At 35.4% G+C, this 12752-nt stretch overlaps 1 protein-coding gene across 4 annotated transcripts; it reads right to left on the bottom strand.

Moving 5' to 3' along the window:
* Nucleotides 1–1167: 1167 nt before the first annotated feature.
* On the bottom strand, nucleotides 1168–11647 carry LOC147388902 (protein TIFY 8-like). 4 transcript variants are annotated; one of them, XR_015170652.1, is made up of 6 exons: nucleotides 11166–11645; nucleotides 10458–10594; nucleotides 9628–10040; nucleotides 9415–9502; nucleotides 1556–1784; nucleotides 1168–1421 (listed from the first exon to the last, which is right to left on the bottom strand). XR_015170652.1 is itself a non-coding variant. In XM_086418555.1 (6 exons), exons 1-5 carry the CDS (start codon nucleotides 11386–11388, stop codon nucleotides 1635–1637), a joined length of 1011 nt encoding a protein of 336 aa, XP_086274681.1. In that variant the 5' UTR covers nucleotides 11389–11645; the 3' UTR covers nucleotides 1168–1421; nucleotides 1607–1634. The 4 variants fall into 4 exon arrangements, 3 of the variants coding, with proteins under 3 accessions (XP_086274681.1, XP_086274680.1, XP_086274682.1); XM_086418555.1 differs by having other exon boundaries at nucleotides 1607–1784; XM_086418554.1 differs by having other exon boundaries at nucleotides 1168–1784.
* Nucleotides 11648–12752: the final 1105 nt, after the last annotated feature.

Here is a 12752-nt window from a genome sequence, read left to right as displayed (position 1 = left end):
TAGGCCTGCCAAGCAAGGTAGGGCAGGTCTAAGGAAAATCGTAAAACTGTTGCGTGCACGTCAATCCCGGAGATCACGGAGGAGATCTCTGGAGGTAAGTATAATCGATCCAGAAGATCTCGATTAGGTAAACAATTCCGCAGAGTTAGTGGAGATCCCATGATTGCAGCCTATAGAGGAGGAAACCCTAAGGACAGTCAGAGGGGATAAATAGCACAGTAAGCACTATTGAAAGGGATCCTTCTGGGGAGATTAGAGTCTAACCAGTACTAAGGACGATGGCCTTGACTTCTCTAACTTGAGCGTCGGAGTGATTTTGGTAGGTACCACGTCGTCGCGAGAAGGGAGGTGCTAGGAACAACTTCGGATCAGTACAGTTGGATTCATTGTAGCCATTCACTAGATTATAATCACACAAGTACCTATCGACTCTGGTTCGAAAGAATCGAATGAGAAAAAAATATTTCAAATCATTATAAATAAAAAATACCTTTAAAAAAATTAACAAATTAATGATTATTTTTAAAATAAAAAATTATCTTAGTTAAAAGTAAAAAAATTTTAGAAGAATAACTCATTTTAAGCTCCAATCGATAATTTATATGAAAAATTAAAAAAATTTATATAACATGCATTTATAATTAAATACAAATTAATTAAAAAAAATTTAAATAATAAATTATTTTAGTTAAAAATAATAAATTTTTAGAAAAATAACTCATTTTAAGCTCTAATCGATAATTTATATGAAAATTTGAAGAATTTTATATAACATGCATTTATCTTTAAATAAAAAAAATACCTTAAATCATATATAGTATGAAAATAAATGACAAAATAAATTGATTCTGGGTACCCGCGGGTACCCATTGGATAGAGCCTAACGATTCCAGTTCCGGTTCCTATGGGTTTGGTTCCAATTTAGACCTGGCTTTAATCGATTCGAATAAAAAGGGAACCAGAATTGGGGTTTTCAATTCCAGTCCCAGTTTAGTTTTGGTTGAATGGGTACCCATTTACACCCCTACAGGGACCCTCTATTTTATTATTGTTGGCTAATAAAGAGAACATATTAGGGAAGATTTTATGATTTCTTTCATGTGCATGAGGAAATGATCAAGTTCAAACACCTCTAAATTCCATCAATAAATAATTAATGTTGAAGGGTGAACCAAAAAATGTAAATTAAAAGTTTAGCAAGGTGAGTAATCAATTATGATTCTTTAGTTGAACTCTGTCTGGAGCAACAAACAGTAAACCTCGCAAAATATCGAAAAATAAAAACTCAAGTTCCCTGAGAAAACTATCTAAAAACCCACAGAAAACAAAGTCAGTTGACCTCTCTTCTGCCTTCGGTTTCCACTCCAGAGTTGGGTGTCTTGTATCCCTCATTACAATTCTCTTGATGGCCCCCCTACAACCTGTACATGATACTTGGGATCAGTGATGCATTAAAAAGAGAGGTTCTATTGCAGCACCAACTTTTGCAAACCGTACCCCAATTCATAAGTAAATCAGCAAAGAATTGCCACACATCATATGTTCAGATGATCACCTGGGGTGGTTGGGATTCACCCACCTTGGCTGAATCCATGACCAGACTTACCTGATTTGGATAGTATTGCTTGTAATTTCTATGGGATTGCTAAGTTGCTGATACCCATTTCATTCTCTCCATTTTGCAAAGAAATTCCACCAAGAGATTGTGGCATACTAGACTTTGGGGAATAAAATGTGGACCGTGACCCTCCATTTGATCCAGCTAAAGCCATTATTGCATCAGCCTGTCATGTTAATAAAGAAGAAAAAAACACAAATTACAGGCCATTTCACGCCAATATGTGTTACCAATATTATCCTCATCGAAAGCTTATCTGAAAATTTGGGGTGGACAAATATGTGTCACAAATTGACCTCAAATAACACACATTTTAATTATTTAATACAAAATCAAAATCACAAAGAAATTAGAAGAATATTTACTGAAGGCCCATAGTGCTAATTTTATGAAACTCTCTTTTGCATACTGTTCATAAACTCCAGTGTTTTCTTGCAAGTGACGAATCCAACTGACTACAGTTTGATTTTATTTTATTTTCCTTTTTCACTTTTTAATATTAAATAAAACTAAATACAGTATTAAAAATCTACCACCATAAGCAAACTTAAAGTGCAGCACTATATACTTTTGTTACAGAAATTCGTAATAAAAAAAACTACAAATGAATTGATTTTGCAGATATCTCATTAAAGTAATTGATTTTACAAACAACTAAGCAAACTGTTTTGTGTATGTTCACTAAAAGTTGGAAGTATTTGAACCGAAGGTTGTTTTTTTATAATATAACGTACATACTTTTTTTTCAGTCTCTATTTATTACTGATTATTACTTATTTCTCATGACACTTTTCATGGAATATAAGTTTTTGTACACATTTCATATGCAACATCCATTTGGGCTTGAATATATAGATAGATAGATAGATAGATATAGATATGTGGCTGGCATTCGGAGGCCCTAAAGAGAGCCAAACATTTTTTTCAACCTATAGGTAAGAAGTTTTGGAATGGGCTGATTTCTTGTGAGGGAGATTATATGATGAGAAGATCATCCTCACAAAATCAGCCAACTCCAAAACTGCTAACCCCTATTTTGAAAAATGTTTGGCTCTCTTTAGGGCCTTCGAGCGCTTCCATATATGTGTGTGTGTGTGTGTGTATAGGGTCAGAATCCCTTGACAAAATATGGGACAAAGATGCACACAAATCTTCCTGTTTGTCGGATCTTTACAAATCCAATGGTCAAGATCTATTTTAGAGCACGTGATTAATTCTCACTTAAAACTTTTAGAAATTGCAAATTCCTCCCCGTGTCATAAACAACCCCAAAACAATAAAACTACCAATAAAATCATCTCAATGCATTAAGGGGTCAAAATGGAAACAAAAATCAAAATGCCCCCATCTAAGCATTCATTGAACCACTTTTTCACAAGCATATTTTTATTTATAAAAAGGAATAAGATTTTAAAAAGGGCAAAATGGTCTTTATAAAAGGAATCTAACAGTTAGGTTGACGGCAATTTGATGGAAGGGTGGTAAGTGAATCCCTTAGATAACTATAAGGGAGTCAAAACATTAAGGGGTCAAAATAGAATTATTCCAAACTACAGGGGGTGAAAGTGTAATTTATCCTTCTTAGAAACTCATAACAAAGTTTAAATGGATTCAACTTTATATATTGCTTGGCCTCTTCTCTCTCTTTTCCAATAATACCCCTCTAACTTTGTCCTCTTTCCTCTTCCCACTTGTCCAATAATATCCCCTCAACTTTATTGCTTTTTCTCTTTTACCCCCCTTACCCCAAAGTGGATGCCCAGGCCAGTAGGCACAAGTAAACTCTAGGATATACATTTGGCAGAGATTGTCAAACATGGACATATGGTGAGGTCATCTGCCAAATGGGATTGACTGCTGATGGAATACAGCACATGATTATGGGTCGTACAAGACCGTGGTTGGACTAAAATGTGTTGCTAGACCATATTCGGAATGGACCTCCATTCTCCTCAACGGTATCAGCAGGATTTTTGTTCATGTCTTGTAATTTGACACATTAGAAAATTAACCTTGTTCTTTAAGCCAATTTTAATTCGTATAATAGCTTGCGACAAGTGTACACATGGTCTGCCCACAGAGAGCGAGCTGTCTCGGAGAATTCAAATCATTTTAAATTAGTCAAATTAGGGTAATACAAGACTACCATCTTTAAACAAAAAAAAATTTAGGGGGCCACAAACCATCCTGATTTATTATATATAATATAGGACACGTTCACAATGTTATGGAAACATATTGAAAAGGCCTTCATGATTCCCTCTAAATGAAATAATATAATCATAAGACCTTGGAACTAACTACTTGATAGGTTCCATCATGATTTGTTCTTGGGTTAAAAGATAGACTTGTGATATAACCAATTTATTAAATTTTGGTTTTAGTATATAAGAGAGTTAGCCTATGCCTACTGTTTTTTGGGGTTAAGGAGGTAAAAGAGAAAAGACAATAAAGTAGTAGGAGTATTATTGGAAAAGGGGGGTGAAGAGGAAAAACACTAAAGTTAAGAAGGGTATTATTGGAAAAGAGAGGAGAAGAGGAAAAACAATAAAGATGGAGGGGTATTATTAAAATGGGGAAGAAGAGAAAAGGCAACATAGAAAGTCGGAGGGGTATTCTTTGAAAGTGGAAGAAAAGAAAAGAAAAGGAAACAAAATTGAAAGTTGTCATCGAGATTCGTGGCAGGTTTAAATCCCAAGTTCCCAACCCCTCTTTGTGGGGAGAAAGGGAAGGGGTGGGTGTAAAGATTGAGGCTTGGTAAAAAAAAGTCAGTGTGTCCAACATTTGAGTATAACAACACTACTAAAAAATAAAGTGTCCTTTTTGATAGTCACAAGACAAGCAGCAAATCTCTCCAAGCCCGTACCCATGAACCATGTACACTAGCACAATCTTAGTAGGGCTCTAACCCTCCAAGTCAATCTCTCACGCCAGGTTATATACTTACAAAAGCAATGACATCACACGCTAACCAATCTCATTGGCTTCCTCACAGTTGATGTCCCTAAATAGTGGGGCCACTACATGAAAAAAGGGGCAAATGCAACGCGACTCTTTTAAAAACTATGTGAAAATGAATGTTTTGTATTGTTAATGAGTAATCTCTTTTGTATTGGTTCTCACTTGGCTGGTCATCTCAGCCGACCTCGCTTTCCTTAATGAATTTCTGCTTAGTAAAAAAAGCAAACTTGACTTATCATAGATCATAGACATAGTAGAAACTTTCTTCAAGCCTTGCCCTACACTGGCAAAAGTCCATCCTTTAAAGCCTACTTAAAAGATGGGTAGCTGCAGTGGGAAATAGGTAAAAGGCAAGGTAAGAAACAAAAGTAGGGTAGAAAGAAGCTCCATTGAATCTGTTAGCAACTAAAATCCCCAAGGGCTCATAGAGCAGGACTGTTTGAACATTTAGTTCCACAAGCATGGCTTAACTTATTGGAACATCCAATTAGAAAGTTGACGGGAATGAGACATTTTGATAGAGTACGAGAAAAATTCATGACACTTTGTTAAAAAGGAATATTATGCTAAGCTTTGTTAAATGCTAACTATTTTTGTAAGCTAAGAAATTTGTGTGTGTATACATATATACACACACTAGAGTTTGCCCGTGCCTACGGCATGAGCATCCTCTTAGACGTTAAAGGGGTAAAAGAGAAAAGATGGTAAAATTAGAGGGATATTATTGAAAAAAATTGGGGGGGAGGAGAGGAAAGACAATAAAGTTGAAAGATGTGAAGAGAAAAAGGTAATAAAGTGGGGTAGTGTGGACCCACTCCATTGTAGCTGGGGTGGGACCAATCGTAGTGGGGTAAAAGAGGAAAGATGGTAAGATTAGAGCAATATTATTGATAAAAGGAGGGATGGAAGGTGAGGAAAGACACTAAAGTTGAAGCAGGTGAACCGGAAAGGCAATAAAGTCGGGTAGTGTGGACCCACTCCACTGTAACTAGGGTGGGACCCACCATTGTGTTTTATTTTATATATAGGGTAGCGTTCGGCAAACAATGTTGGGGAGACAAAATTTGTCCTATATAGCTTACAAGTTTCGGATTTGGTTGATTTTTTGCGAGGATGATCTCTATGGTGAGGAGATCATCCTCACAAAAAATCAGCCCAATCTAAAACAGAAAAAAAATCGACGTACTCAATTCTAAACCACTTTTGATGGGGTTAGAAGTTTTAGATTGGGCTGATCTTTTTTTAGGATGACATCCTCACCATAGTGATCATCCTAAGAAAAAAAAAACAGCCCATTCCGCAATTTCTATACAACAAAGCCTTATCATAAAGAATCTTGTTCCTTTATCCATTCATATTCTTCTAATACCAAAACAAACAAGCATTTAACATTAGAAAATAAAAAATAAATAAATCGAAGTACGAAAAAGATGGTAAAGGAAATAAATGCCCGTCTTGTACACACTACCCTTAACCATATCACATCAACAATAGATTGTTGAGAATATAGAAGAGACTTTAGTCCTAAAACTACGATCTATTTAGAATTTGGTGACCAATAGAAAATGAAAACATTAGGTTAGGTGTGCAAAAATGAAATGGAATTGAGTAGAAAGAAGAAATAATGCTAGCAAAAACTAAGATGCACACTTAATATCATTGTGGAAAACTGCCTAGACTGTTAAATGAGATGGTTGAGATACCTAATACAGAAAAGGACGGTAGTAATATTACAACTAAATATGACAGTGCTCCAACACCCATTCATACACCTCATTTGCATCAGTTATTTTGCTCCAAATGTTGACGTAAAGTATCTAGTTTCCATGTGTGTATGTATCATTTTTGGTGTGTGTATGTATGAGGATATACTTGTAAATTATATAATCTTCACTTTACCTAAATACAAAGGCTAGTAGGGTCATTGCCCACTAAGCAAGTTTTCCTAAATAATCAACTTGGTGTCAGAGCTAGGGTTTCCCTTTGCTCATTCTCTACTAACGTCACCTCCTTGGACCATCAACGAAGCAAGATGGATTTTCATTAGATATGGTCATCGACATAAGCCAGCTAGATGCCCTGAGAAGGATATTAACAAAAAATGAGACAAAGGGTTACATTGCCATAGGCATCTAGAACTCCTAAATTGCCAACGGGGCTCTCATTTACCAAAAAAGAGAAGAAAAAGATACAGATTTTATAGTATAGCAAAACCACTTCATACCAAATCCAATTCTACCCAACAAAAACCTCAAAAATTCCCAAATTAAAAATGATCATAAGCCTTTTCAAGGTTGATTTTTCACATAATACCTGAATTTTCCTGATCTCACCCTAAAGTTGATGCACTCATTAGCAATCAGAACATGTCCAGGAATTAAAGCCCTTTGACAAATGTATCATGCTCCATCCCAATCAAAGTTCGGATAATCTCTATCAAGCTAGATGCCAACTACTTGAAATGATCTTATAGGTTGCACCAATCAAGCTAATTGGTCTAAGATCCAAAATGTAATACGACCTCAACTTCTTGGAATCAGCGTATGAAAGCACTTTTCGAATAGTAACATAGGAAAGTCTCTTCACGGAAGACTTTCACCACCAAAATAAAGTCATCTTTCAAAGTATCCCAATAATGTAAGAAAGCCATAGAAAATCCATTTAGACCTGTTGTTGTCTCTATCTAAGCCAAAAATAATCTCATAGGTTTCTTACTCCTCAAAAAGCCTTTTTTGCCACACATGTTGTTCCATCTCAATCAAATAAAAAATGAGATTATCCACGTAAGAATTAACATCGTGTTGTTTTAGATATAATTCCTTATAAAACTCCACCATCCCTCCTTTGATCATTTCCTCTTTTCAAGAGGAATACGGAATACCATGGACATTCAATTTGTTATATGATTGTTCCTTCTTTGGGCGTTGACCATTTGCTGCAAATTTTTTTTATTATTATCCCCCTCCTTCAGCCACTTCGCCCTAGACTTTTGTTTCTAATTACTTTCTTCCATGGCAAACAATTTTTTTGAAACTCTATTTTCACGTTAACTTACCTTTTCTTGTGACAACCGTTGACCCTCTTCTATGTTTTCTAATTTAACGATTTGTTTGGATTTGAGTTCGTTTTTCTTGTTTCATCTCAAATAAAGTGAAAGTTGGTGTGTTTTGGGTTGGTTTCTTCAGGTTTCACACATTTGAATGGGAGTGTAAAAGTTTGCATGGTGATAATTGTACTAAAGTTTTAAAATGAGTATTTTATAAAAATAAAAGATAAATAGGTTTTCCAATAACTATTTCAGATTCGGCATGTTTTATGGATTTAAATGTGGCACATTTTGTTTTCATCTAAACCATATTATTGGACTTTTCTACTTACTAATTTTTTTCCTAAAGCTCACCCCCCATAGTCGTATTGCAGTGCAGATTCGTAGCAGCTGATATCGAGTGATGTAGCGATTATTAGGTAAGTTATGACTTTACTATGTGGCAGAGTTCAATTACATAAAGGTCAATTGACAAGGTGGTATTTACTAGTAGTAGGTTTGTGAAAATTGTATAGTGTGCAGATGGAAATTTGATTGGACAGATTTATTTGTAGGTAAGTAATTAGTTTAGCTGTATGTATGAGTAGATAATAGACAGCCATTATCTGGATGATGGTACATATGTATGGATGAATGGTGTGAATGTATGATATTTTTTATATCAAGTGCTTTTATGCAAGTTTCTCTCATCAAATTAAATTTCCAATGCTCGAGTTACAGAGGAGGTGTTGATAAAAAATCAATATAATTTAGTAAGTTAGATTTTTTTTATTTATTTCTTTAGTTAGCTTCTACATCTGATGTGATTTAAGTAAATGAATGAATGAATTAAGTTAAAAAAAATAAGGCTTAGACCCATAGCTCAGTTGGTTTGACACATTGCAAAACAACTTTAGGTCGTGGGGTCAAGTACAGCTTACCCATCAAAAAAAAAATAATAATACTAAGGCAATTTCTGATCTGTCGGGTTCACACTTGGGATTCAGGAAATCAGATAACCAATGAAGTCATCCAACTCACCTCAAAACTTTGCTCGCCCTCTCCCAGTAGATAGACCAGAGTATCTCAAAAACACACAAAAAATGACCTCACCAACACGATTACTTCTAGTATCACTGGCAAGAAACACAAACCTGTATCCTTCAATCCCAGAAACAAACATCCGATACATGCTCTTGTTAAAAGATTCTAGCTGGGTTTCTTAAAGCATTACTATGTGCGGATTACAAGATCTAATTATTTCTTTCACCACCGTGTGGTTGGCATGATCACCCAAACCCCTGAAATTCCATAAGAAAAGCATCATTATGACACTACTTCTCGGATTTTCAATGCACAATGCAAAACCACAATGGAATTCTTATCTAATCAAAACTGAATATTATTACGTTGAGTTTCATCAAGATTATCGAGTAGAATGATCGAATAGATGCTCCTATAATAGGTAGATGAACATAAAAGAACAACAATGTATCTAAGAAATTCTTTGCAAGTCACCTCAAATTTAATCCTAAAATCCCAAGTGAGACTAGTCCAAATCACTTTTCTATACAAACTGCATAATGCAAGCAAATAAACTGAAGCATTTACGTTCACATAAATGTGGAAGGGACTCGGTCAAGTTGATACGAAATGACCTATTTTCCCGTTGGTCGATCATGCTCAGAAACTAATTTAATTTCTCACCCATTGTGCACCATATGAATATTGACATAAGAGAATGGAAAACAATATCATGTGCAACAGATACAACTATCCATCTTTGATAAACAACCGAAAAAAATCTGACCTTTTTTGGGTGGACATCATCGAAAACATGAGCTTGGCCAGCATAAAATATGGTCATCTGCTGAGTAGGAGACATTAATCCATGTTGACTGGTCATCACAGAACAGGCAGAATAAAGTTTATGAACAACTTTCCACAGTTCTATGCAAAAAAAATAAAAAAATAAAAAAAGGGAAAAAAAGGGGGGGTAAATAAACTGCAATGTAAGATCAACCTTGGTGGATTGGAAGATCCAGGGTCAGCAGTTTGAGGACCAGACTTTGGTCTGCAACCACTTAACAGCACTCCAGATGTGTTCCTCTCAGGCACTTTAATACCTGTTCTAGAGCCTTCATCCGAAGCATGTTGAGAAATAACTGAAGAGCAAGCATTTCCATCCGTATATCTGTTTGAAGAGACCATATCCACATAAGTTGCAAATTGACCAAGAAATGATGGATTCTGCACTGCGGGCCTAGTGTTCATTGGAGACTGCTCCCACTTGGATGCAATGGAATCAGGCCGCCTACCAACAGGAGGCTGTAACATGAGTGTAGTAGAGTTCATCGGCCTCGATGATTTCAAGCTAGAGAACAATTCCTCTTCATGAGACCTCTGTTGCTCTCCCCCCATACTACTTCGTAGTTTCTAGATTTCAATGTGTCAAGCAATATCAAAAACTAAGAAAGGGTCCACCACATTACTGTTAAAAATACTAAACAGCAAAGAAGACAAAAATCACAAAAACATAAGGATTTACATGATTCGGCAGTGTGCCTAGGTCCATGGATCAAAACAAGAATAAGAACAATCACTATTTTCTTTCAAGTTTTACAGTCCTAGAGATCTCTATTTAAAGAAACTGGGAATAGTGAAAAACCTATTATCTCAAAAAAATAGAAAACCCTAAAGAAAATATTACATAATTTATCTCTTCGTAACAAAAAAAAATTGGGCCGAGGGCACTGCCCCCCAATACCAGACATTTACACAACAATTAGGATACTTCAGCCTTACATGAAAGCTAGCATAAGAAGAATAACATGGAGAAAATATTTTTCATACCTTCCTTGAGGGCGAATCGAGGGACTCCAAAGTGCTCTCCTTTCTTCCTTGGAAACCATTACTTATCTTAGTCCCATAGAAGTCAGTCCTATGGCCATGTAATGGAACCCCCTCGATATGATTGCTCACATTCCTTTCTAATAAGATTAAAAAGAAAGGATACAACAAAACTTCGTTTCAACTAACTCAAATATTAACAAAGATGTTTCAAGTTTTCAATAAGAAAACCATTGTGTTAGTCTGTTCTAACAGTAAATAAGTATGTCTATCAATTGGTCATTTCAGTTGAAAACCAAAAAAATTATGTGAAATTGTTTAAATGCAAAGAACACTAAATGAATAAAAGAACAATTTGCATCAATTTTTTTAATTTTTCTTTTTTAGTTTGGAATCAAAACCAAAAAGGCCGAAGTAAGTCTCAAAAGGGCAAAGTGATGCCAAGTTCTACATACCCATACCAAAAAAAAAAGAGAAAGAAACAGGGGCTACTAAACCCACTAACGACCTCACTAGAACTACTCCATTAACAACAACCAACAAAACAAAAGAAGAAAAAATAGACCGGATTGAAAATAAAAATGCAAGAAACCGAAGAATTGATCAATTTTAACAGAACCCATAAAATCAAAACTACTCATAATGAAAAATAAGACAAAAAGCCCGACTTTTTTTTTTTTCCAAAAAGGAGAGAGAAGGCAAGTCACTGACCACCCAGATCAGAAGTGGCAGATACTGGACCATGGCCACCAGCAGAAGAAGCAGAAGCTTCGGAGAGTCTGTAATAGCCACGAAAAGCTAAGCTCTGCTTCGGCACTACTTCATCGACAGGACTCCTAACAAAAAATTCATGAAAAATGGGTTCTTTGATGCTGTTACTGCTGCTGTTGTTGTTGTTTTTGTTGTTGTTATTAGCCATCATCAATAACATCATCTCATCAGGAAATCATACTGTAAAATTCGTATCAAAGCTTCTCCCCAATCCCACAAAGAACACGTAAAGAAGCTCAAATTTTCCGAAACAATAAAGTAAGAGAGAGAGAGAGAGAGAGAGAGAGAGAGAGAGAGAATCTGAATCTTTTTAAAGAGATGATTGAGGACTGAGTAGCATTAAAAAGCAAAAGTTCTCTCTGTTTTGTTCTGTGGTCTTGTGCTGTGCTTTGCTACATGTGAGGTGTACTCGCATCATTTTTTGCGGAGACCGAGCATGGTTTTTAAACTCGTCTGAGACCGAGACGTCTCGCCCGAATTAATTCGATATCCGAGTTGAACGAGATCAACTCATAAAATATTTTAAGACGACCGTGTATCATGAGATAAGCGAGTCATCTCGGATAATATTTTCCAATATCTCAAGCAATACAAACGAGATAGTGTAGAAAATAATTAACTCACGAGTTAAACAGGTAAAATCTCATTCAAGTTAATCGAGACAAATGAATTAAGTCTCAACCCTCTATTTTTTCACTCTCAAATTGATTTTTTTTAATTATATATTTTTTTGGGTTCATTTTTTAATAAGAACCGTTTCTTAATTTTTACTGAATTATTCAGATTTTTTAAATGGTTAAAAATCATTGTCTCAATATCAAACGAGATTATTCGAATGAAACGAGATGTATCATCCGAGTCAACTCGATATCAAAGTTGAAAGAAAAGAGACGTGATATCGAATTTAAAAGCCATCAGACCGGAAAAATACGCAAAGGATTATTTTAGAGAGTTGATATTGCCACACCCACTTTTGCTAATGTTACAAAAATCCCTATGCAAGGGTGAGGTGAATGTGACAAAATTCCAAGTTGGATACACTTCATTTTAAATTTTCAAAACATGTATATTCATCATTTTTTATAACGGATCAACATTTTTAATAGGCAGATTTACCAAAACATGCACAACTTTTCAATTATTTACCTGTACGGTACACTGTAGCAATTAATTTCGAAAACGGTAAATTTATCGTTTTCGGAATTAATTTATTTTACCAAAACGGTAAAAACAGTAATCCATTATTTTTATATTCCAAAAATACCCTTTTGTTAATTTTGAGTGAAAATACCGTTTTGTCCTCGCCTCTTTCACAAAAATTTATGTAATTTCAGTTGTAATTGTTTCCTTCGAACAAGTGCAGCAAGAAATCGAAAACGAAGAGGTATGACCTCCCCCCCCCTCTCTCTCTCTCTCTTCATTGGATAGATTTAGAAAATGTTGCAAGTTTCTTCTCTCTCTCTCTCTCTCTCTCCGTTGTGAGAACGTGAGAAACTTGCAAGTTTCTCCGTCTTTGTCTCTCACTGT

This window comes from Akebia trifoliata, chromosome 12 (genome assembly GCF_017979445.1).
Source record: "Akebia trifoliata isolate Shusen 1 chromosome 12, ASM1797944v1, whole genome shotgun sequence".
Classification (NCBI taxonomy): domain Eukaryota; kingdom Viridiplantae; phylum Streptophyta; class Magnoliopsida; order Ranunculales; family Lardizabalaceae; genus Akebia; species Akebia trifoliata.
This window is presented reverse-complemented; position numbering and strand designations above follow the sequence as displayed.

Excerpts from the sequence above, each read along its gene's own strand:
- LOC147388902 (XM_086418554.1), bottom strand. The coding sequence starts at position 11,388 with ATGATGTTATTGATGATGGCTAATAACAACAACAAAAACAACAACAAC. Across the intron at positions 10,595-11,165 it reads TGCCACTTCTGATCTGGGTG|AAAGGAATGTGAGCAATCAT; the intron begins GTCAGTGACTTG and ends TAATCTTATTAG. Across the intron at positions 10,041-10,457 it reads TCGATTCGCCCTCAAGGAAG|AAACTACGAAGTAGTATGGG; the intron begins GTATGAAAAATA and ends ATTGAAATCTAG.